At 38.6% G+C, this 25,213-nt stretch overlaps 1 protein-coding gene across 5 annotated transcripts in view; it reads right to left on the reverse strand.

Moving 5' to 3' along the window:
• Positions 1–6,182: 6,182 nt before the first annotated feature.
• The window catches only part of LPIN1 (lipin 1), an 82,950-nt gene continuing 63,919 nt past the window's right edge, over positions 6,183–25,213 (reverse strand). For all 5 annotated transcript variants that reach the window (XM_062615886.1, XM_062615888.1, XM_062615890.1 and 2 more), the window contains 9 exons: positions 24,179–24,271; positions 22,709–22,785; positions 20,555–20,696; positions 18,811–18,959; positions 17,950–18,036; positions 15,118–15,270; positions 13,241–13,355; positions 10,774–10,877; positions 6,183–9,658 (listed from right to left, as the gene is read on the reverse strand). In XM_062615886.1, the coding sequence (XP_062471870.1) occupies positions 9,493–9,658; positions 10,774–10,877; positions 13,241–13,355; positions 15,118–15,270; positions 17,950–18,036; positions 18,811–18,959; positions 20,555–20,696; positions 22,709–22,785; positions 24,179–24,271 (1,086 nt within the window). In that variant the 3' untranslated portion in view covers positions 6,183–9,492. The remainder of the gene's footprint in view (positions 9,659–10,773; positions 10,878–13,240; positions 13,356–15,117; positions 15,271–17,949; positions 18,037–18,810; positions 18,960–20,554; positions 20,697–22,708; positions 22,786–24,178; positions 24,272–25,213) is intronic.

A 25,213-nucleotide genomic window follows, 5' to 3' on the forward strand; every position in this document is an offset into this window, starting at 1 on the left:
ATCAAGTCTTAGCTACATTTATAGTTGAGTATGGTAAGAACAACTTTAGTGGGAGATGCGATTGTTTCCTGACATTTATATCAGTGTAACTTTTGCATTGGATGAATTTCAGCATTACGGTTCATTTCTCTTTTTAATGCAAATAATAATTATTATTGTCATGTATACATGAGAAAATTTGAAGCAGCATAACTTGCTTATGAGAGGCTTGCTCAGATTCAACCATACACACATGGGTGATGCAGCAATATTTTTTTGCATACACCAAGCCAGGGGCTATTAAAAAATATGGCCCAGCAGCCCTGAATGGTTGAAAATGGCTGTAAATGCCTGCTCCTCTCCTGAGCAGACTGTGGGTGATGGCCACCCTTCTGCACCTCTTGACTCTCTCCACCAGCAACCAGCCCACCCTTGGCTGCCTCTCCCTTGGCTGACGGAGGCAGTTTGGGGTGGGGAGGGAAACTGAGGCAAGGCTGCATGTGACTAGAGGCACTTTGTAATGTGCGTCAGGCAGTAGGAGAGCTTCAAGAGGACCATGTATGTGTACAAAGCAGGATGTTGGTGCTCAGGTGCATCAACAAGGGTCAGGATGCAGCTGGGACTAAAAGCCAAGAGCTGGTTAAGTCAGCTCTGTGGGTACAAGTCCTGCTAAACCCACCCCATAGGAGGGGTCCCCATCCCTGGCTGACAGCATCCCCCCGAGCAGCCCCGGGAGGCACAAACAGGAGACACAGGTGTGTCAGGCTCTCTGAGTGGTATTTTTCCCACAAGAAAGCATTAAAAGGGGAAAGGAGAAGCGGGCTCCTTCATGGCTGAGATTTGCTCTGCAAGGCTGCTCCTTGCCTGCCGCCTTCCTCCTATGTCGCAACACAGGAAATTTGCTTCTGCTAACACCTGGTGTTGTTTCAAACAGCCAGATGGTCCTAACCTCAGTCTCCGGTAATTGATGGTCTACTTGTCTAACCCTGTAACTATCTCTCACTTTAGACACAGATGCTGCATCTCTCTAAATACCGTTCCACATTAAAACATCCTACCTTCCTGTTTCGCATATCAATCAATGCGGCAACTCTCACAGAAACCAGCTATGGCCTGTGTAAACCAGGAGACAGTGGGTGTAAGCAAGCAGAGATAAAATTATGCAGGCTTAAATTACAAACTGGATGCATGGCTGAAGGATTTAGACTTGCACTGCAAAATTACCTGGGACATAACCAGCAAGCAAACAAACATTATGCAGTGACCCCAAGAGCAGATCCCCTGCTTGGACTTAGCCCACAAAAACCAGGATGCCCTGGTATATACTACTCTCTTACAATAACTAACACCCATTTGGTGCCCCAGTTTCACATCATAGCATCTCATATGTGCTAACGGCTCATCTTCAGGGCATGGCTGGGACAGAGAACTGCCATCATCCCCATTTTGTGCTCAGAGAACTGAGGCACAAAGCACATTGAAGGATTCACCTCAGCCAACACAAGATGTCTGTGGCAGGGCATGGGCTGGATCCTGTTCCTGACTTGGGGCCAGGTTTTTGCTTCCCAATCAGTCCTTCCATCTCAGGCAGATGGTTTTGATCCTGTGATTTCCTTACTTGTAGTACGTCACTGCTCACATTCTCATCTGGATGTGGTTACAGCCATGCTCTCAAGTTCACTGATAGACACCAGGCATGTCACTAAAAGGTCTGCCCACAATTATATGACTAGTACTATAAGAACAAAGGGGTCAGGTGTAGGATGGAGAGGACACAATAAAACAGAGGTTGCACATTCATGGGACATGGACAAAAGCATAAGGTCCTGCTTCCTTCAGAGCCCATTTAACTCACTAACGCAGAACAAAACTATCCTGGGAGTATTTGAGGGTTTGGGGTGAAGAATGAGGAGGAGCAAAGGAGAAGACAGGGAGCGTGACCTTGTGCTTTAGGCAGTAACAAACCAGTCGATCAGATCAGTCACCCATGAAACCACACCCTTGGTTTACAAGAATTTACTAGGCCCAAGGAAAATGGAAGTGTTCCCATGCCAATGACATGTGCAGAGGAGCAGACCAGAGAGATAGAAGAAATGAGCCTTGCAGGAAGGTGTAACACTTGTGTGGGCTCTCAGGTTGTGCAGGGAGTGTTTTAGAAGGTAACAGGATGTCAATAGCTGAACTGCTCCCTAAGCCACTGTATTTCAATACAATTTGTTACCAACATAAAACAAACAGCTAACCCCTCACATAAAAACTACTCCACCCCATCATACTTTAAGAAATAAAGACATTCCTCGTGTTCCTTCCATTCACACAGTACATGGATCAGAAATTAAGTCCACAATACAGGGCATTGCATTTTCACATGACATCTGTATCGCTCCAGGAGAGTAAGTATGGCAATATTGGGTGCCCCTCTTTCTTTCATCTCAGTACTTTCCCAGAAAAGCTGCTTCAGTTTCTAAGCCTCACAATTTTCCCTTCCAATTGTTGTGTCTGCCAGCTTAAACTTGACAGTTGAGATGTGTAACTGGAAGGTCACCTTTTTAACATGATCTGTGAATTCCTGCTTTCCCAATGTGTTTATTTTCTCTCAGGTATGATCTTCTGTGCACCCCCATTCCCACTTCTCCTCTGTACTAGCAGAGCTTTTAGATTTTTCCAGCTTTTTTTTCAGAACTGCAGAGATCATCTCGTCCTCCCTAACATGCTTTAATACTGCACAGAGCTGAAAGCAGTTGAGCATCACAGAGTGCCTCCTCTTGAGATCGAGGTGAACTACACAAGAACTGAAGCGCCTTCTCAAGCCCATGAGATCTCAGCTCATCCCAAAACCTGTGGAAGGAGAGGCACCAATATCTTACCCAGCCAGCTTGGACACATGCTGGGAAAGGAGCTATGGCCTGGACCCACAACCCAGAGCCGGCTCTTCCCAGGTATAGCATGGACATGTCAGCAAATCAGCAGGGTGCAAACCCAGGCTGTGGCACACAACCAGCTACCCAGTATGCTGCCTCCATGGTCCCCAGCGTGGTCCTGGGCCAGGCCAGCCAGTGGCCCCCAGGCAATGCCCAAGCACAGTATGAGGGTCAGCAGAGGCCAGCGATTACCCCAACATGACAGGCAGGCAGCTGGACACTGGCCAAAGCATACCAGTTGGCAAGGGGGCCCTAGAACGGTCAGTTCCTGCCCTTCACTGGGCAGCGATTTATCTGTGCAGACATAGCCACTGAGCCCGAAATATAAATAGCTGTGTCTAGCAATGGGGAATGGAAACTGTCCTGGTCATTGGTTTTGATGTATTTATGGCTGCTTTTAACGTAAATCTCAGTTTTCAGGGCTAACGGTCCAAGCTTACCTTAACCCTCTCCTTCTGCCACGATATTTTTGGAAGTCAGAAACAAATACATTCACGCCTCGAACCTCTTTGCCTCCAGTATCCTAAAGGGATGAGAGGGACCAGGAATTAGATGGAAATCTGTAGCACTCACTACTCACCCTTCAGGTCACAGTTGGAGCTGTGCGTACCTGAGCAGCCAACCAGATGCTAATAGAGCTCTTCCTGCATCAGTAAGATCAGAGAAAGGCCTCCACAGTTTAATTTTTGGATATTTATTGGCTATAAATCAAAGGGCCAACACATACTGAGATGTCAGGGAAAATGTCTTTTTTTTTTGCCTGTGTTAACAGCAATGTTCTAAGATAAAGCTGTTATTCTAAAACATGACCTATTTTCACTTTGCACTAGTCCTTTTAACTGTCCTGAATAGAAGGATGTTTATACAATTCTGCAAAGAAACGTGAACTGTTCTACTCCATTTACATTTCTTTGTTCCAAAATGTATTCCTCTTGTTGAGATTCCAGAAGACAAGGAAAGCAGACACAGCGGTTACTTTCCAATGTGAAACTTAAAACCACAATCGCCTGCTCAGAAAACACAGAATGAGTCACAGGAAGGGGCCACTTGCTTGCAAAACTCATTAAAAGCAAGGCAAGGCAAAATGGATTTCCTGTATCAATAAATAGATTGCTGGCAGTAGGCAGGACACCTGACAGTGCTGGAGGCTAAAAACCAGTCCAAGGATAACCATTAGAAAAGCCAGATCAATTCTTCAGCTCGGAAACGGTATCTCCTTGGTACACAGTTCCCTTGGCATTAGTTGGTTTATTCCAGCGAAGTGGTTCAGAATATGCATACATTTCAGTACAGGGAGGGGTGATTTAAGCACATATCTAAATAGGCTGATAAATTATGTCTATATTTATTTTCCAAAGCAAGCCTTATTGAAAGGATGGTACTATAGAGGCATATATCCTGCAGCTGAGAGCTTTGTTTCCCAGGTTCATGAAACAATAAAGAAGCCCTAGTCCTTACCTAAGCTTAAAATTTAGCTGTAATTGCAACTTTGTTTTGCTGTTAGCAGTACCTCTAGGACACTTGGGTATAGATTTCCTTTTGGTCAATGTTATCCTCTCACTTTGCAAATGAAACCAAAACGGCTTTCTCACCTCTCCTGTGCAAAGCAGACACATAGGAGACAAGGCAAGACCGCTTAAGAGGGAAAAGGCAGACCTCAGTGCTTGACCTGGTACTACCTAGGTACTGGAAACAAGAAGCTGTGTTTTAGCTCTTTCCTCTGTTTTATTCCCTTTCTCTAGTTCCTCTTAGAAATCCCATTTCTCATTTTGCTTTTATTTTTGTCCCTCACATCACAATGGCTGGAAAGGTCTTGATGAGGATCTCTGCCCCAAAGCATCCAGCAGCCCTAATTCCTCTACATCACTGCTGGGTTTTCTTTACAGCCAGCCTCTCATCTCCCATTTACAATTAGGCCTTTCTTCACATATCTCCAACATGTTACAGAAATGAGGGGCTGCATTTTAGGACCACCTGAGGTTGTGGCTCTGTGTGTATAACCCCTTCACCACCATACGTTGTTGGACTTTCATTAAAAGAAAAAAATAATGCTGAAACCAACCCCAAAACAGCCCCATACCAAGAACTCCCTCCAGGCTTCTCCCTTTCATGCATTCACAGAAGAGTTGAAAGTTGTATTAGTTATATTTTTAAGGCACTAGCTTTAGCACCAGCAGTCTTCTGCCTCTTGCAATGAACTGTCCTGAGGTACTTTATGGCATGTGCAATGTATATTGAATGAAAACTACTTATTTATAAAGAAAAATTTACTGTTGTATTTTGGGAATAATCCCCATGGCATCAAAAAAAAACCCAACCCAAAATCTTTATGGTCTTTGCTCCCAAGGCAGCTTGCTCCCTCAGACTTTTCTACTTCTAGTGTTAATGGGCTATTCCAGGAGCAATTAATATGTCTGTAAAAAGTTTGGTTTGCTGATGCAAAAACACCATTTCTCTGACTTTTAATAAAAAGGCACCTTCATTTCAAAGCCTGTGTCTAGAGCTCCCAGTGTAAATGTTTATACAAGCCAGAGACATACAGAAAATAGTGGAGAAGCAGCGACTGCAGGCTGCCCAAATACGGCTGCTTTTATATTTTTAACACAGAACTTGAGCTGCCGCTGCGCCTTATCAACCCCAAACATCTCTGTTTTCATACCAGCTAACACAAGCCTTGCAGTATCACCACGCTGCAGTGTTTGCTCAGCAAACCCTGCAGAGGGAGCAAAAGGCAGCGCTGCGTTCTCAGGGGCAGGAGGGAAGGGTAATGAACCAGCAGAATGGGCAATGCCAAAGAGGAGGAGAAAGAAAAATAGAAAAGAAACACCCCACCAAACTATCGGGTCTCACTGCCATGAATGACAACACTCCCATTCAAAAGAGATGGCTACTTTGTCCTTAGGTCACACTAAGAATTAGACAAAAGGAAGATTCAAAACAGTTCTGGGCTGGGGTAGGATTCCAGACTGATCCAATTTGCTCCAGCTCCTGTCTGGCTGCTCTTGGCTCCGAGGTGCTGTTCCCATACCCCAGAACAGCCAGAGCCCAGATCCTGGCCCTGGTTACCTCAATAAACTCTTTCCACTTGAAAAGGCTTTGGGTCAAATGCGGTAGCTGAACAGCAAAAGTTTTGCAAGTGCTGAAAGTAATACAGGCTAGCCCTGAGAAGAGGCAGGCAACTGAGACTGGAGCTAGAAAAGCCATGCTTTACAGAGTTTCAGCAGTTCTGCAAGAGCACTCTGCCATTACCAAAAGCATGCAGAAAAATAGAGAAGTCTGGGAAAAAATTATATTTGCCTTTATTAGAGTACATATTTCTACCCTTGTTGCATTCAGCAGATCAAAATGAGGTGTTAAAATGATTTTCATCATTGCAGTAGTGTATACATATATAAATACTATATATAAATAGGCTTTGAATAATCATGTCTACAAATAAAAAATACCCAATAACCTCTTTCTCCTCCCTCCCTAAATTACAGTAGCAAGATTTTATCTTCAACCTAGCTAATACAACAAGTACGGTATTCTTCCCCTCACATGACACAGCTGGAGCACTATGGTCATCAGCTTCAAGAAAATAAACATTACTCCTAACTGCGGCACATTCTAATTTATGCGTATTGTATAAATAGAATATACTGTGATTTAATGTGTCTGTGTATTTATGTTAGCCAAATATTCTGTAACAGAAACCAGCATTACACTGCAAGCAAGGCTGCATTTTTTTTTCTTTCACAGAAAGAGTAAGAATTTATTAAACCATCCCTTTTTCCTCTACATGAATTAATAAAGCAGTTTAAATACCATGCATAAATTTGTTCCACTACCACATCAAAAGGTCTTATATTCTCTGAAAAAGCATGGTGATGTTTATAGCAAGCCAGAACTTTGATTTTCATGTCTTTTCCATGAGCAGATTTTATAAACATTATAGAAACACGCACTCATTTCACTGTTCAGCTATATTTCAACTTTCAGATACAAAGGGGCGTACAGTATGTCAGAAGTAAAGCATTTAACCTCACAGAATCACAGAAATGTTGGTCAGAAGGGACCCCTGGAGGTCATCCAGTCCAACTTCATGCTTGAAGCAGATGATTGCCAACACTAGATCAAGTCAGCCGTAACGCTGTTTAACCAAGTCTTGAAAAACACCATGACAGAGATTCCACAGCGTCTCAGGGTTACTGTACCAGCACTGCACCGCGCCTGCAAGTCTGACTGAATTAAAACGACCACCCATTTGCACTGTCATGTGGTTTGGAATACTAACGGCAACAAACAACCCTGGATTAGTTATTTAGTAAGTTATAAATAAATACATCACAGGCTTTAATTGTGGAGAACTTTCACGGAGCATCTTTTCTGGTGGAAGCTACTATATAGGTACCTTAGGAAATCAGACGTTATCTACCATAGAACTGACAGCCTCTCTCCAAAGAGAAGCGTTGGTTTTATTTTGCATAATGAATGGATTGAAATAGGTCTTCACTAAAACTGAATAGAAATATGATGCAGTTAATATATTCATCCACTTATTCAATCACTAATTACAAGTATTAGTGTGGCTATATTTAGAGATGCAACCAGTTTGGCAACCTGCAATCCCTACTGATTGTCTATCAGAAAATCCGTACCACATTTCTTCCATCTTTAAGATATTTGCATTTTCCTTAAACTTTCAAGAGGGCATAATCAAGTATGGGTTGTTAAACATGCATTTCTTCCTCTTCGTGTTTATCTAATCCTGGTAACTCCAAAGTGGGCATGCATCCTGCCTGAAGCAGCAACATTCGTGAGGAAAGGAAGACTTGGAGAGAGCTCACCACTGCACACTGCAGCTGTATACAGGATTGCACTTATATCCATTACTTTTGAAGGCACAGAGAAATCACAGATTGGCCCCTGACATCACAGATAAAGTGCAGCACTGAAAGATAGAAAACCCTTATTACAGAATTTCCATTGTTACCTACGTTGCTATCACTCTTGACATGCAAACCCAGAATTTGTTGAAACAGAACAAATGTGATACAGAGCAGCTGTTGCCAATCTTCTGGGTGCTAACCAACCACAATCACATCTTAAAATCTCTTCTGGACCATTCTGCCTTCCTATTATTAAACTCTTAACTGAAAACACTACAAAGCAGCTGCAAAACATATACCATAGCCTCACAGATGACAAGCTGGCAGAGACCACAGCCTGTGAACCACTGTTTAGCCATACTGAAACGTAACATAAAGAATCCCATGATGCCATTTTCAGTGTTTCAGACTTTTAAATATATTTTAAAAGGAAAAAAAGAAAGTTTTTTTTACAGCTACAAGCACATTTGAGAATCATTTGGCATATGGTCACTTGATGTTTACATTTTAAGTAAAGTACTGCATTGTGTAAAGGCAGACCATTTGGAAAACATTATCAACTGATCTGCAGTATTGCTTTTAGCATGCACAGTTAAAGTCTTAAGGCTGTCAAAAGCAGGTAGCAAAAAGAGTATCTACAGCTTGTGTCTGGTCAAACAAGGGGAAAAAAAAACCCCACAAAAATATTTCCTTAGCTTAGAAGAGAGTAAATTGCACTGAAAGTATCCATTATTTATGATGTAAAACAAAAAATTCCATACAGTAAAAACCTGAGACGCATCATTCACCAGCATCAAATTTCACATTTTAGCCAAAATAATGTTTCGAATAAAACTATTCCATTTTGACAAAATCATCAATGCTCTTGGCTCAGTAATGATCTTGAGCCTCAGCACATTCTGCAAGATGACTCTACTGAAAATCACTGACTTCAGTAAAATCGACACTATGTACAGCAGCCTGTATCTTCCACTTGCACACTTACCTTAATCCCAATAGCTATTCTTGAAGCATGGTACTTCTCAAATTAAGAAAGACTGCCAGAATCCAGCTAACTTATTTAATTTGCTTTCTCTTTAGACTACACATGATTTATTTCCTCAGAAAAGTGTTACCATGTCAAAACAACAGGCTGGAATAAATCAATCAACACAGCTCAATTGGCTTTGATAGCTACACTGATTTACAACAGCTGAGGACCTAGTAATTAACTCAGACAAACAGCTGTTGGTCAAGTAAGGGGAAAGAGGAAGAATCACTTGCTCCTTCAGAGAAAGGAACTTTGACATATGGATTGTAATCCCAGTCCATGTCACCAGATGATGTCAGGAATGGTCAGCTCCCTTACTTGCAGGGGTTCTGATGAGATGGAAGATCACGTCAGCGTTGCAGAGAAGATACAGAACCACTTTACAAACTTCTGGTATGTTTAACTGCAACTCCAACACCATTTTTATTTGACCTTAAATACTGAAACTGTATGGCACAATTTGAGAAGCTGGATGAAGAGCCAGAAACACAACTCCTGTTCCTAGTAAGACTCCTTCTTGTCATCTGGAAATGTGAAAAAATGCAGTTCTAAATTTGCTCACAGCAAAATAAATACAATGCTCACAACATCACAGATTCCAGCTGAACTGTCAACAGCAAAAGCCAAGTGATGGCCTTCCAATACAAGCTAACTCATTCTTTGAGCTGAGGCCAGCAGTTTGGAGATGCAGTTAAGTGGTTGTTGAAGGTGGATGCTCATCCGGAGTTTCAAAAGGCAGTGGAGGTTCTCTCCAGTAGGTGAACTGGCTGTAGGTATCAGAACAAGGGAAGTCTGAAGAATGGCTTCGTTTTAGCAACGGAAAAATGTGATCTACCACTTCACATAGTCTCACATAACTGGAAAATAAAAAAAAAGAATGCTGAACCATTTAAGATCTTTGAATATTCCCCAACCACTAAGGAATGGCTACTCTTACATGAACAAGTCTCCCTCCTCAAATGAAGAAAACTGAACTCAATTCACTGTCTAGTTTCCAGAGAGGATTCCCAGTTCTGATAAAAAAATCCATTCATTGTAAGCAACAATACTTACCTAGTAAGAAACAGATACCCTTTTCCACCTAGATCACCTGCTAAACTATTCAAGCCCTATATCTTGCTCTATATCTTCCTTCTCCATTTACATCCAGCTTGGCTCAAGCAGCTCCCTGCTGAGTCAGTTATTTCTGGTTTATACATGTATGGCTCCACTTCAATTAAGGACACATTTAACATTACTAAAAACCATTTCTGTGTAGTGTTCCATTTAGTGTTAGGCACGACAGTGGATAAGCATTGTGCTAGAAGCCCTTAGCCCTATCTTTAGATTTTCAGGCCCTTCCAGATAGGAGCTTCACAACAAGGACATTTTGAAAATACCATAAAAAGGTAGATAGTTTCAGGAAACTAGCTACCTAAAGGGGTCCTACAAGAAATCTGGAGGGGAAAATTTATAAGGACATGTAGTAACTGGACAAGGGGGAATAGCTTTAAGATGAAAGAGGGTAGATTTAGATTAGGTATTAAGAAAAATTCTTCACTAAGAGGGTGGTAAGGCACTGGAACAGGTTGCCCAGAGAAGTTGTGGATGCCCCATCCCTGGACATGTTTAAGGCCACCCTTGCCTACGGCAGGCGAGTTGGAACTAGATGATCTTTAGGGTCCCCTCCAACCCAAACTATTCTGTGATATGATTCTATGATTTTTATGCAGACTAAACTGTACACTGATAATTCCTTTACATGATTAAGGTAGATGGAATACATTAAATTACATTTTTTTTTGTCAGTGTTTCTGACAAAACTTTTTCCTTCAGTTAAACTGAAGGAAAGAGGAAAGTCTGCATAAAACTTTAATGTTTTGTTTCTAAGGAATCTGTTATTAATAAAATCAAATGCATCTTTGGCCAACTTGAGTCATAAATTAGCACATTAATTTAGTCAATAAGGTGTTAGGTATAAGAGATTACTTACGATGAGATGTTTGTCTTTGCATGCTCTTGTATAAGTTCTCCTTTGGGGTTAACTGTAAATATCCTGTTTAAAGAAACTCCCACCTGTTTGTATGAATAAACATCCTAAACAGAAAAGAAAAAATAAATCATGACTCTGCCTTTGCACAATAAGGTTTATTCTTGCTGGAATATATTACACAGAAGAACATATTTGCATAGTATTGGTACTAAATTAGCTAGTTATTGCGTATGTGTAATTCTCCATTACGTTACAAAAGAGGTCAGTATAACAAATGCCCACAGAACAATTTGCAGCTAGGTAAGGAGTTTGCCAGTTCAGTTTAAACTATTGATCAAAACCATGTTCATTTTTTCAGTAACTTCTCCTGACACAGAAATAACATTCAATAAAAAAGTAACGATATTTAGCGTAAAAGCATTTGCACTTTCATTTTGCTTTCAGAGAATATATCATTTCCTGAGTGCATTGTACTGAGTATCTTGCAACAATGTACAGAGGTTAAAACATAATTGACACGTAAAACAGCGATTTGTGACCTTGTCCTTACAAACAGAAGGAAGTCATGACAACTGTGTCTACATTAAAACTCCTGGAAACATCTCTTGGCTCCTGAGTCTGGATTTGTGCCATGTATTGACACCATGTCAGAGCAAAGGGAAAAGAACAGAAATCAAGGAATACATGCCAAAATAGCAGCTGTGAGCCCCAGCAGGTAATGCAGATGCAACTCTGGGAAGTATAGTTAGAAGTAAGAAATGCTTCTAAGAAATTCAAATTGCTAAGGAAAGCAGTGAGTAAGTTGATCTGGTCTGAATAAAAGCTTGACAAAAGCAAATATGAAAATAACACCCAGAAGATCAGAGCAAAACCAAGCTTCCGTTTTCGTCATCTAAAGCATGGTTTAAAAAGCTGAGGTGGTGGAAGACTGGAACGTTAATGAAGATACAAAGATTATTTTTATCTCTATAAAAACTGCTCCAGAAAAAAAAATAACTGAACAAAAGTTAACAGCAGTCATTTCAAGAATCCTGGAAGCCCATGCACTCGTTACACCAGTAATGTCCGTGAGTATTGAAATTTCACTCTCCACATGTGTCCCATTTCTCTGCACCAACTAAAGAACAATGTAACCAGCTGGAGCCTTCTCTGGCTAATCATACTAGGAAATACGAAGGATAAAGAACCATTCTCTCCCGATCTAATGGCATGGCCAGGACAGAGGCATACAGTTAATTGGGTTTAGCTTTCAGAGCAGAGTGGATACACTCAAACAGTATGTCAATGGTCCTTGGCCATAAACACTACAAAGGTGTTACAAGGTTTCTTGTTATTACACCACATATCAGTTTCGACAGGAAATATTACCTGACAATACAGAGCTGAAGTATTAAGTGCTCTGTGGAGCTCCTGGACACAAATAAGGTACCCATCTACCTAATGTAGTTAGCATCTAAACTTAGGTGTCCAATGAAACTGTAAACATCTGAAGAAGCAGATTTTCTATATATCTCCTTCTGAAAGCAGGATGCTTTCAAAGATTTCCAGTGAATCAAAGCCTTTATCCTTCCTTAGGCACCTATAGTGAAATCTACACTAGTAAACTGAACAGTGAAAGTGCCCACTGTCAGACTTGAAAATCTCTTGACACTTCCACAATATTATGAAGATCTCTGTACAACTCCCTTCAAAAAAACTACCCAAACCCCATAACCAAAAAAACAACTCTCCACAACTCCACATACACACACACCCCAACATGGCTGTATCAAAAATCCACTGTGAAGAATCCGTACCACAATCTAACACAGCAATCATATCCAGGAATTGTCTGGAAGACTGCTAGCTGCCTGTGTCAAAACAGCCTCTTGGATTATGCTAACAATTTATAAGAAGGGATAATCACATGCCAAGGTTGCTGACTTTGCCCTAGCCCCTGAGACTTTCTTTTCTGTAGAAATAAAATAATTCTGAGGCTAAAACAGGACTAAGAAAAGCCTATAGCCTAATTATACAGCCTGCAAATGGCCAAAGGAGATCTGTCTTCCCCTCTCCATGCGAAACATTTCACTTTCTATGCAAAGTAAAACCTTTTGATTTCAGTAGAACATGCAAGTTCTTTTGAGCATACTTAAGAGTCTGAAGTGTAAGTCCAACCAACACGCGTCTGAAAGATGTTCTGTCTGTCCACATGTATCTGACACTATCAGAATGGATTAAAATGAGATCAGTGTTTTCAGACAAGCTTAACTGCTAACTAAACATAATGTAGTCACTTTACTGCTCTTCCATCTCTGGTTGCATCCTCCATTGCAAGATTTTTAAGGAAGAACCTTGGTATTTTCCTTCATGCAGAGCCTAATAAAATATCTCAACTCCCATTTAAAGCTTCTAGCTTCAACAGAACCGTGAAATAACAGCAACCTTTCTGTTCTTTGCAATAGAAATAAATTCAGGTATTACTTACAGCAGGTCTGTTTCCAAAAGCAGCATAAAAGGGTTCTGTGTTAGGATAAAACAGATTTTTGATGTCTGTCAAACACTGAACTTTAAATTTTTCTGGCTTCTTTTCTATAACCTCCCTGAAATGATAGAAAAAGGGAAGCTCAATAAGTACACATGAAATACAGCACAAACCATTTTATTTTCTTTATTAAATGTTTCCACCGAGCTAGATACTCCTGAAGAGTCCCCACCCTTCTCCAGTGAATCTTGATTTGGAAATCATAGTGTCTGCAAAGACAAAAGAGCATTTCCAAGCTTATGCAATGGGCACAGTAAATAAACCCTCTGAAACAAGGGAACTTCTATTTAAACCTTTGTTGTAAAGATGACTGCTGAGCAAGGATGGTTGATTACAGAGCTGCTAAATAAAGCCTTATGAAACAAATTGTCATCAAGTAAACTGCTTCCTGAGAACTGCAGAATGATTCATAGATTTTATTAGCCTTCACTGGATTGCCATTACCATATGTGCTAGAAGCTCATCTGCCTGTTAAGACACTTCTGCAGTCAGGGTCCTCCACCACTGCTAATTAACAAGTTATGGAATAACTGAATCTTCTATTTCTCTTCAGTTGCTCCTTACAGAATGCAGAATTCATTAATGAATAGAGGAGTTCTCATCTCTGGGCAAAAGCCCTTCCACAACAGCTTCTCTTGGCAAGGAAACTGAACAGGTGGCAGAGTCTGGAGTTCCCATAACATAGGAAGATGCCAGCATGACACAAAAGCACTTAAGCAGCTTAGAATCCCACTTCCTAGCACCAACACATATGTCAAGGAAGATGTGAATAGTGCAGAAGCTTCATAGGAGTAGAACAGGCCTTTGGAACAGCAGCTCCATGTATAAATCAAAGTTTGAGAATGTGAGAAAAAGGAACAAGACCATCTTTTCTCAGTCTCACATACAGCTGATCTCAGAGTCTCAAAACCACAATAATTAAATCTATGGATAACAATGAAATGATTTATTGTCCAGACATCACAGCAGCTACAATACTGTATACCAAAAAACAGGTTTTCTTTAGTCTAACCAAGATACCACAACGTGTATCACTTTAAATGTATTTCTAGATACAAGGAGCATAACAGTAACTACCCTGCATTTATTATTTAATCAGTTTAAGCAGCATACTGTAATACCTCCAGTCTCTTATATTTAGAACATGACTGGTAAGACAGTCTGTAGCATGTCACTCAATCAGGAGAACATCTGAACAACCTTCCATTAAAAATTCTAATGAAATATATCCTGTCACAGCAGCTTTTAACAGCTGAAAATATTTTCAGTAATCACTTGACATTCTTCACTGAATTAGGAAGAAGGTACGTTATTCATAACCTGTGCTATTATTATTCACTTGTTAAAGTTCCACACCTAGAAAGACAGATATTGTCCACACAGTGCAGTCAGGAGAGTAAAAAGTTCCTTTCATTTTCACATGAATTTCTTCAAAAACTACCAATATTCTTCCACAAAACAATATTTATGCCAATTGGAACACCTTACAAGTCAAGAGTGAATGTTATTAAAACGTTCACGTTTTCCCCATAGGTAAATATTAACACACCATGTTAAACACATGAAGTCAACAGGCAGTACCTATTGACAAACAGTGAACACAGATGTATATTAAGACATGTCTTAAGAGATAAACTAAACTGAATTGTGGTCTTTACCAAACAAAATTTCTTCTTTATTACATTTTGCACAAATATGTAAGAAAAAAAAAACCCACTATGACTGATTTTAAGCACTATTTTAAAATAAATAAATAAATAAGCAAATAAAAAAGCTGAGAATTCAACCTTTCCTTCTGCACGAAAGAGAAACTGCATTACCTGTGAAGAGCTGAGAATAAGCTGCTTGGGCTCAGCAACACTGGCCCCTGAGGCAGAACAGTTCCTCGTTCATTGACCCAGTGCAAGTAACCTCGGGTCATGCCTGCCATTCCAATAGCACGTGCTGAACAATACAAAAACTTATATCCATTTCTGTGAACAGAAATAAAAGAAAAAATTACTATAAAAATAAGGCATGTGTTTAGACATTAATTATTTTGTGGGTTTGTTTTTGAATGAATCAAATCATGACTGTTTAATGGACTTACATTTAACCTAGACTTTTTTAAAAGGAATAAAACCATTTATGCCAGAGACTTGGATAATTAAAATCCATCTAGCACCACTGCAGTTAGTGATTTACACCTAAAGAGGGCCCATTTATCTCTGGTCTTCTAACTGCTATGGCTTCTTATGGTTTTCTATTCACCCCTACACTGTGGAACTATACTCCTTAGAATTAACCGAAATGACATCCACTAAGAGAAAAACACTTGGGATAAAGCAGATATTGTTATCTTAGCCTTTGCTGGATTAACAGGGTGTATTCCTGCATCTTGGGCCTCTACTAAAAACAGACTAGCTTATGTGCAGCAGTAATGCATTTCTTCAAGTCAGAACAAACCTGAACTTCAAAACACAGTATAAGAAGAAAACTTCAACTTGACACTGAAAGAAAAGTTTCAGCAGAAGCCACAGGTTACTCTTGGTTCCGTCCATGACAGACCAGAGTCCAGTGATGTTAGTTCAACTTAACAGCAATTTACTCTGCAAGTTGTATAATGAAATTACTGTTCTAAAATAAATACTGCATTTAGTGCACACATGGTCATTACATTTAAGTATTAAACACTTATACAGTGTCCAGCTGTAACATCTAAACACTACATAATTAATTTGGTAATCTGAAAAACATGACTCAAATCTATTTTTTTCCCCCTGTGTTTATGATCACCAAAGCCCTATCAATCTATAATGCTGGCAGGCACAGAAATAATAACTGCAATAAAAAATACTAACATTTTCACCAAGTGCAATGCAGAGGTTATACACATAACTAAATACAGCTCAGCATGTGAATTCCCAGATTGTCCTGTCTTTTTTATGACCATGTGTGTCTATATAGAATAAAAGCACAGACAAGTGTCTCTGGTATAATTTAGATTCCATCATGCATAATTTATAATTCATCATCCATGTAAAACAGAAAGCAATAAATGAACCTTAGCATAACCCTAGCACACAGGACAAAACAGATTAACTATGAGGACAGTTCTGATGTGTACTAGAGGCTCTTCAAGCATTTATGGTAATTTGACTATAACAGCTGAATTTAACGTAAGAAAAGAAAACCAACTTTATTTTCTGTGTAAAGCAGAAATATCAACCTGAACAGACAGCAATCATTAATCCTCCTTGTACAAGCTAAAATCAGATAGTTCATCTGATCCCATTTAGACATCAATTAATTTCTCTCCTCATTTCCTTTTTTCTCTCAATTACTAATTGAAAAACTCACCATACTATGTCTTCAGTCCTCCAGAATACACAATGGCTTGACTACATTGCAAAATGTATCCAGAGAAACAACAGTACACCTGTACTCTTGCACTAGCCTTGCTCACCTAGAAGCATTCCCACACGTCATCCCAGAGTTGGTACAGTCTTAACAATTTTTCTCCTGTTCATATTCATCCACAAGATTTTTTTTTAATATGCCATTCCAGGATGCTCTCCTTCTTAATAACATTAATTGACCTAAAGCACAGCTGATCTACTGTTACCCAGTATTTCTTCAATAGCTAATGGAAAAAACAAAAGGTATGTATTACTGTGGACCAAAAGGTACCAGTCAATTACAGGGCTATAACACAGCAGCTCACACTGGTGTTGCCAGGTGAAAGCATGTTCCTCAGGCTCTTCACAGCACATCTTACTGACTTTCAATTCCTTTAAACTGCACTTTAAGCAATGTTTACTAATCGCTCTCAAAATTAACCGATGACACTAAGACTGATCCTATCTAACTTTGCAAATTAACAATGGAATAACAACAAATATTTGTATACAGAAATTACAAAATAAATTGTATAATCATTAGTAGTAAACATCACCATCAATGTCTTTGAAGCTCATCATTATTTATATAACAAGTAAAATAAGAATGTAAGCAGTGATTATTCAAAATAGGCCTGTTTCTACTCAAGATAAGGCATTGTGTTGTGCTTCAAGGATGAGATTTATCTTGCTTGACAAGAAGCCTAATGTTTAGACAGCTCAAGCCTAAACTGTTTCACTAAGCTCCCTTTCGATGCACTGGAAAGAAAGGGAACTCCCCCACAAGGATTCATTCCATTTATTTTAGATTCCACCCCTGCATGACTCCAGGTAAGCCAAGTTTGGCAAGAACTCCACCTTCAGTGGTCCTAGGCTAAACAGCCTTTATGCATTTTGCAAATCTCCTCAACAAGGAGAGAAGGGAAGCTGTATGAGCATCTTAAATATTAATGCTTCTGCAACTCACAGTTCACAAAAATGTTGCACTTGATGAAACTGCATTGCAGTCTTTGGAACTAACTGTAGCTATCTGTTTGGGATGGTTGGAAGATCAGTCGCTTCTCATTGATAGGGGGATTTTGATATCACAAAGCAAGTTCTGCTCTGGATATCATACAGCAGATGTTTACACTGTGTAAGCATCACTGAAGTGATGAGATACTGATGAAATTGTCACTCTGACAGGTTAAGGGAAACCTACAGAAATTTTCTCTTTTATGTGCAAATGAATAAACACAAGTCACAGATGCATGGATGGATTTACTGAATACTCACTGGCTCACTTTATGATACAACTTCGCAATCCCTTGGTGTGTCCAGTCTTTGCCAAGAGTTGGCAAAATATGACCTAAAGTATCTGACCTGAATAAAGGAAAAACAATATAACTGAACTGAAAAAAAAAAACCCCACCCAAACAAAGTACTTTTAATAACAACAGTCAAGGTTAATTCAAACCCCACTAACTTATCTGTCTAATGGCAAAGGAAAATACGGTTTTCTGTAAGGTACTGATTGTGATTAGATGATTTTACTGCCCTTACTTTTAAGATAAACTGACATGCCTATCCTTGACCATATTGTTTTAATTATTTTTGTGCCCCAAGATTTGCCATCATGGATGAAGCTCGTGACCCACAAGTTAATATGGAAGTTGCAGCATACAGGCTACCAATCACACCTGTGTGGTACCAAGTGCCAGTACCAAGCCTACTTTTTGAGGTTTACATTAAATGTTTTTAAATAAACCAAATCTACACAGGATGGATTTGCAATGGTATTGTAACATGAAGTGATTAAGTAAAAGAAGCCAGTGCACTTCATATGATGCAGCAAAAAAGTTTTGATTCTGCATAAAGTCCTCCAATACTAGTGTAAATACTATCATAAAACACCAAAACATCAAAAAATATGTGACAAATAATGGGCACATATGACACACATCTTTATTAAATTAAGAATTCAGCTAATGATTCTTGCACTGTTTGAAAGCCAAATCAAGAAAAAACCAAACACACACCCAACACACAAACACAAGAATACAATGATTCTGTGACTCAAAATTCTGTTACTTTTTCAGCTAGTCCAAAGAAAAACTTGTCCTTGTAGATAAAGCCTCTCCCTGTTCATGAACTCACCGTGTGATTGTTCCATCAATGTCAGAAATAACAATTTTATCATCCCAATTCCACAGGTAAATGGTGCCTTCGCAGCGGCAAGTGCCTTGATACTGTGTTGTAACACTAAAGGTCACATCATTGGGACCATTCTTAAGCTTTAAACTTTTCTGCAAGACATTATCAGCAAGATAATCAACAAACAAACTGAGTATGTGAAACTGACACAGTACAAACACAAAGCCACAAATGATCACTGAATTCTTGGTCACACTGAATCTCACTGCTTTCAGCAGAGCCACTGTCTTAATGACAGCAGAGGTTTCCCCGGTGTAGTGTACATTAGGCACCGATTTACAGAGCAGAACAAAAACAAAAATTCTGTTTCACAGTCAGGGCTATTATTAAAAAAAAAAAAAAAAAAAAACAAAAAACAACCAATTAACAAATTACAGATTAGGGACTATCTATGCGGGGTTTCCGTTCTGAGATATGGACGCATATGCAGAGAGAAATGGGTGTAACAAGGAGTTCCATAAACCCTAATTTAGAGTGTTTATATGGGGACTTGTGTCCTACAACATCACATCTCTTTCCTACAGTAACCCATTACTTATACCATATGATTCATCACCCTTCAGTCTCCACCAAATACCCTTAACTCTCCCACTTCACTGCCCTTCCTTCCCACTGCCTCCTGTGCCACTTAGTGGCAAGAGACAACTGATTTTATTCTATTTGTGGACCTAAATACCCATTTTCATAAAGCCTGCAGGAGTTTAATACTTCAAATGTCTCTTTTTTTCTTATATTTCACTGCAATTTTTCTATCAGTTAAAAATGAAAAGGAGGTGGAAATGCAGGACAAATGATGAGAAACTGATGAGTCTCAACCACTGTTTCATCAAGAACTAATATAAAACTAATTTTAGCTACAGGTAATTTCTGTGAGGTTTCCAAACCTGAAAATAATCAGTATATTTGTATAACCCTTGTTTTCTGTTTGCTACAGAAAATTACCAACACATCCTATCTGCCTTTTGGGATAAATTCTGCACTTCTTACAAACTATTCAGGCAGTGAGCAATGGGTTGTTTAATACTGTACACCTTGTGTGGGTTTCCTTCAGAAAATTAATTGGCTGTAGACAAGACGACAGAAAATATTTCCCTCAAGTAGCCCATTTTTCCAAATCAAATTGGAATGTGCAGAACACAAAACTGTAAGAGTTTTGTCACCATTAGTCAAAACACCTCTGTCACAGAGGAAGAGAACTGGCTCCAAAGAAATTAATAGCCTGTTCTCATAGTAAATTCACAAGCAGCTCTTTCAGAAGTTACTAACAGAAAAACGTACTTATGTAAAATGTGACTGCCTCCATGTGAAAGAAGTGAAAGGAAAGGAGAGAAGGAAAAAAGAAAAAAGAGGCCTCTGGGTTAACATAATATATATTATACATAATACAAAAAGGACATAGTTCCAGTACACTTGTTACATGACAAATTTAGACATGCTTTAGAATTTTGACATTTTTCTAAATGTGATCCCATGTCTCCTAATTTGTGAACCACAGGACTTGCTGCAAGGTACAACACTGACGCTTATACTGAAGAAGAGAGAGGAAAATGATATTTTTTTAAATATAACAAGAGAGAAAATTAAATGCAAGACATATAAGCTAATTAAACTTTGCAAACCTGAGTAAAAGTATGGTTCATGTTGTATTAGAAATGACATTTCAGGACAAGGATGCAAATTAACTCACAAGCTGGTCAGAAGTGAGTCGAAGCGTTTTTTTGTAACTGATTCCAGACAATGACAGATGACTTGAGCTGGTTTGTAATGATCCGAGGTTTTGTTTGGCAGCTCTAGGGTCTTCATCGCTTGAAGAAGATTCATCTTTTATTCTGGAACATTGCACACACAGAAAATGATGTTATGTCAGTAAATGCATCTCCCTATCCATTAAAAATGCATTAACAGTGAGTCACCAAGTCAGCCATTGATTCTCTGCTCCTAAGTACTGTCTCACAGGAGGTCATTCACATCATGGCTTTAAATATATCAATGAAGTGCTGAATTCCCATTCACACATATTCCCCATTATTCATACTTGGATTGTACTAGCCATTCACTTGTCTATAAGCTAGTTTCCATTGTTCAAATTTTAGAGATGTAGGTTAATGTGCCATATTGACTCAAAAATCTCATAGTGGTACAAAAAAAAAAAAAAAAACAAAACATAATACCCATTTGATACTGTAACTGCAAAAAATCCTCAGTTTCAAAAGGAGGAGTTCACTATGCTGGCCTTCTCTCTTGCCTTCTCTCTCCCCCCAGAGAATTTAGCAATTCATTAAAAAAATAAAGGCGATTGAAATTTGGTTACAAATTCCTTCTTTCAATGAGCAACTTTAGATCACTGGATTATTCTTTTCCAGGATTTGCAGGATTATCCCATTCAGGATATGATGATGAAAAGTCACAAAACCTGAGCTCCTTTACACAGTTCTTTTTAAATACACATCAATATCATTTATTTTTTTTTCTGCTACAACCATTTTTTTCAGAAATTTTTTAAGGACATTTTTCTTCAGAGTGAAAGTTTTCCTACAGTAAACAAATCTATCACTTTAGGCAGAAGGTAAAACATCCTTTCAGGTCCTGCAAATCTCATCTTTAAAACAATTAGCGTTTAGCCTCTTTCACACCTGGATGTTGTTAGATGTTACAAAGTCTTGATCCAATATCAAGGTACTGCATGCCATGACAAGCAATACTTAAAAGCCTGTCATATCCTTTGTAACATCAGGTCTCAAAAGCTTTACTCAACATCCTACATATCACATTTTGCTTGCAAGCAATAAATTCTTAATGTCAGATTTCTAAGGCCAGTTAAAGTTTAAACAAAGAACACCAATTACAGAATCTACTGAGCTTGAAGTCTTAATCCTACTTTAAAGTTTATCTTTAAACAACCACATAAGAAAAGGACCTAAAAGATACATGTCATCCTTAAAACGAAAATCAGTCTTTCTGATTTATTCCATGGCACTCTCAAACTCAGAGAGGCAAATGAGATAACAGCTAGCCTGCTACAGAATGAGGAATCCTCCTTCCAGCACATTCACCTGGACTGCAACTGCTGACCTTCAAGAAGAATGACAGCTAATGCTTTTTTGTTCTGTAACAGTGATACCTGAACTTCATTAGCATAAAGCATATTTGAATATGGCCCTTTTCAGCTCTAAGTGCAGACGGCATCTATATGGCAAGTATTTACAGCAAGATCTGCATGCACCCAGAAAGGGCAAGGTAGGAGAGTGGTCCCTGGCAAACTCATCCCTCTGAAGCAAGTTAAAGCTCATCTTACAGAACCCCCCTGAAGGGGAGATTCTGGCTATACAGTATGACTAATTTGGAGAATGCGACAGAAGGGACTTCTGTAATCCTTGAAAGAAGCAATAGAAAGCATTAATATTGCCTTTGAAAAAGCCTCTTCAAAGACTTAGGCCCCTGAACTTCCAAAGATTGCAGAAACAAATGAAATCGTCAGGCCATAAATATATCAGAAATCTTAGAAACTGAAACCTGACAGCTGCATGGGGTTGTCTATGATGCTCCCTTGAAATCTCTAGAGAGATACATACAGATCTGACAAACTGCTCCAATAACTGTTTGTTTTCAAGGGGTTGGAATTTGTGTCACAGAGCTGCCAGCCAAACCACAGAAATGCCAGGGAACACTCACAAGGTCTGAAACCCTGCCATGGGTAGAGCTTTTCTATCCGCACTTATCTGGTGCATTGAATAACAAATTAAATGTATTTCATTGACACAGAATTTCTTTGTTCAAATAAATTGTTTATTTTTAAACAGAAACTCCTGCACATTTCAAGTACAGATACTTTCGGGGGTACCTGTTTGCCATGCTCAACTGTGAAGAGTCTTCTCCTGTAAGTCCACTCTCACTCATACCTCGCTCTGGCTTTGTTTCCTGTAAAAATACAAGCATGAGAAGCTGTCAATTTCCTTTTAGGAAGAGAGCATGTGTTTTTAGAAAAATGCTTGAAAACCAAGTTCTGTCTTGTACAGGCCTGCTAAAAATCAACAGCATGTTTGTTTCTTTGCTTGTAAGCAAAGAAAACTTCATGGGTTTCTTAAAAAAAAAAAAAAAAAAAAAGCTGCACAAAGAACTAAAAATTGCAAATATTAAAATCAGAAGAAGAATTATGATTTAGTTTTGTGTGGAATTAGTACAGAAATACCAGATTATAGATTTAGTATTACTGAAGTTCTGGTATCAATCCTGTAATTACTCAGTTCATGCACCTGAAATACTTAGATTTCATCTGAAAAAGCAACATATGACTCTGTAGAAGAAAAAAAAAAAAATCAACTAACTTTCACAGAATCATTAAAATTTTTAACATAAGAAAACTTTCCAAACTGATTTTATACTGAGTAGATGCTAAATTCTACCAATTTCATCTCACTAGATTTTTAAACAGTGATTTTTAAACACACAAACACCGCCACCACCACCCCCCCTTTCCATTTTATAGCTGACACTGCTCAACAGATAACCAAATACTTCCATTAAGAGAGAAATTCTAAAAACTTCAGTGAACTGTCAAAACTAAAATCTCATGCTCTGAAGCCCATACCCACAGATCAGTACAACGGTTATTTCACACAAGGCTAAAAAGTTCAACTGAGGCATAATCATAAAAACATATTAGATGTCATTTTCTCCCCTCAAGTACTAATGCTTTACTAGTATAAATTAATATGAAGAGGTTTCATTAGCCAACTTTAAAGATTAAATATGTCTAGACAGGAGATCAATATTTCATATAAAACTTTGTTTTTTTTCCACTGTTCTTTAATGTTCATCCATGGCTTTAAGACCACAAACTTTTAATGCTCAGAAAAAGAAATTTAAAAAGACTTTTGTTAGTTTTCCATCTTAGGTTTTGCTGAATTTTACAGCTTATTACTCATAAATATGGCTGTTCTTCAGCTATCTAAAGAAACCTCCAGAAGGGCAGATAATCTGCATGAAAACATTAAATTAGCGGCACCAGTCTTGGATTCTAGGTTCCAAACACATATTTAATCCATTAGATAATACTGCCTCAAGTTTGTGTAATGAAAATAAATGCAGAACCAAAGTACTGCAGACAGATGTCTCAAGCAGGGTCTGACAAAACTTTCTGAAGTCAAAAGAAGTCAGACTTTAGACCTTGCTTAAACATCTTTTAATATGTGTATCCTCAGTCAAACTGAATATTGAGTTATTCTCAGAAGCAAAGTTCTGAGGGATGAATATAGAGGTATCCAGCTTTCCCACTGCAACCAGAAGGAAACTGCTTGCTTCTTAAACTTACCTCTTTAATAGCACTGTTCCTCCCTCGCCACGAAAACCACCACCTTCCACCTTTCTTGGGCATCTTGTCCCTCATTATAGATTCCACAGTGGCCTGTGATAAATGGATGGTAACATAAAAAAAAAACCAAAACAAAGGACAACCTGATATATGCAAATGAAAGAAAGTGTCAAACACACAATTTTAACTCATAATAAATAGAAGAGAAATAAACATACTGTCTGTGGACCATAAATTCTACTAAAGCAAAATCTAATGGTGTCCAGAGCTGCTCTGAAGTAACTTAAGCATGAATACTTATGGTATTTTTAAAAGGAAAATGAAAAAGAGATAAAAATCAAAGAAGAAAAAAAGCATAAGTAGATATTAGTATAATGTCTAGAATGAAGAGCCTACTGTTTTAAAGTTGAAGTTACTTAGTACAAATTATATTAAAAAAATTAAAAAAAGAAAAATGTCACTTCCCAAAAGAGTTCTCAAGCAAAACAGTAACAAACCGACACACAAGAGTTTTTTAAAAATAGCTAGAGTTCATATTTAATCATCAGTTTAGAAATAAGCAAAAAGTTACTAGCTTTTATGAGTTCAGTATGATGCTATGAATTTGACTGACAATGTTAGAACTGTTTTCTTTTTAAACCCTGGCTACTTTTCTTTGGTTATATCTACTACACCTCAGTAAAGAAAAGGGTTTTTTGTCTTTCAACAAACATAATGACTGGAGCTTTATGCACTGTAACAAGGAGAGCTAAATTCTTTCACTCAGAGAGCAAGCAAAAGACAAAAGGGTAAAATACTACAGTGAATGGGAAAATATTATACCACAGTAAAGGTGGCCACAGTGTTTGGTATGCCTTAAAAATAGCTTAGCCACTGTAAGGAACAATGCATCCCTTCTCTCACTTTTTCCATGGGAAATGACAGAGGAATCAATGTGAGCAAATAACTTGAAAACTTTTCAAACAAAATAAGAAAAGTAAGGAGCAGATGGAGCAACTGAGAACGGAATGCCACTGCTGAGAACAATGGCTACAA

Source organism: Pezoporus occidentalis, unplaced genomic scaffold, assembly GCF_034315485.1.
Source record: "Pezoporus occidentalis ecotype Australia unplaced genomic scaffold, CSIRO_AGI_Poc_V1 ctg185, whole genome shotgun sequence".
NCBI classification, from domain to species: Eukaryota; Metazoa; Chordata; class Aves; order Psittaciformes; family Psittacidae; genus Pezoporus; species Pezoporus occidentalis.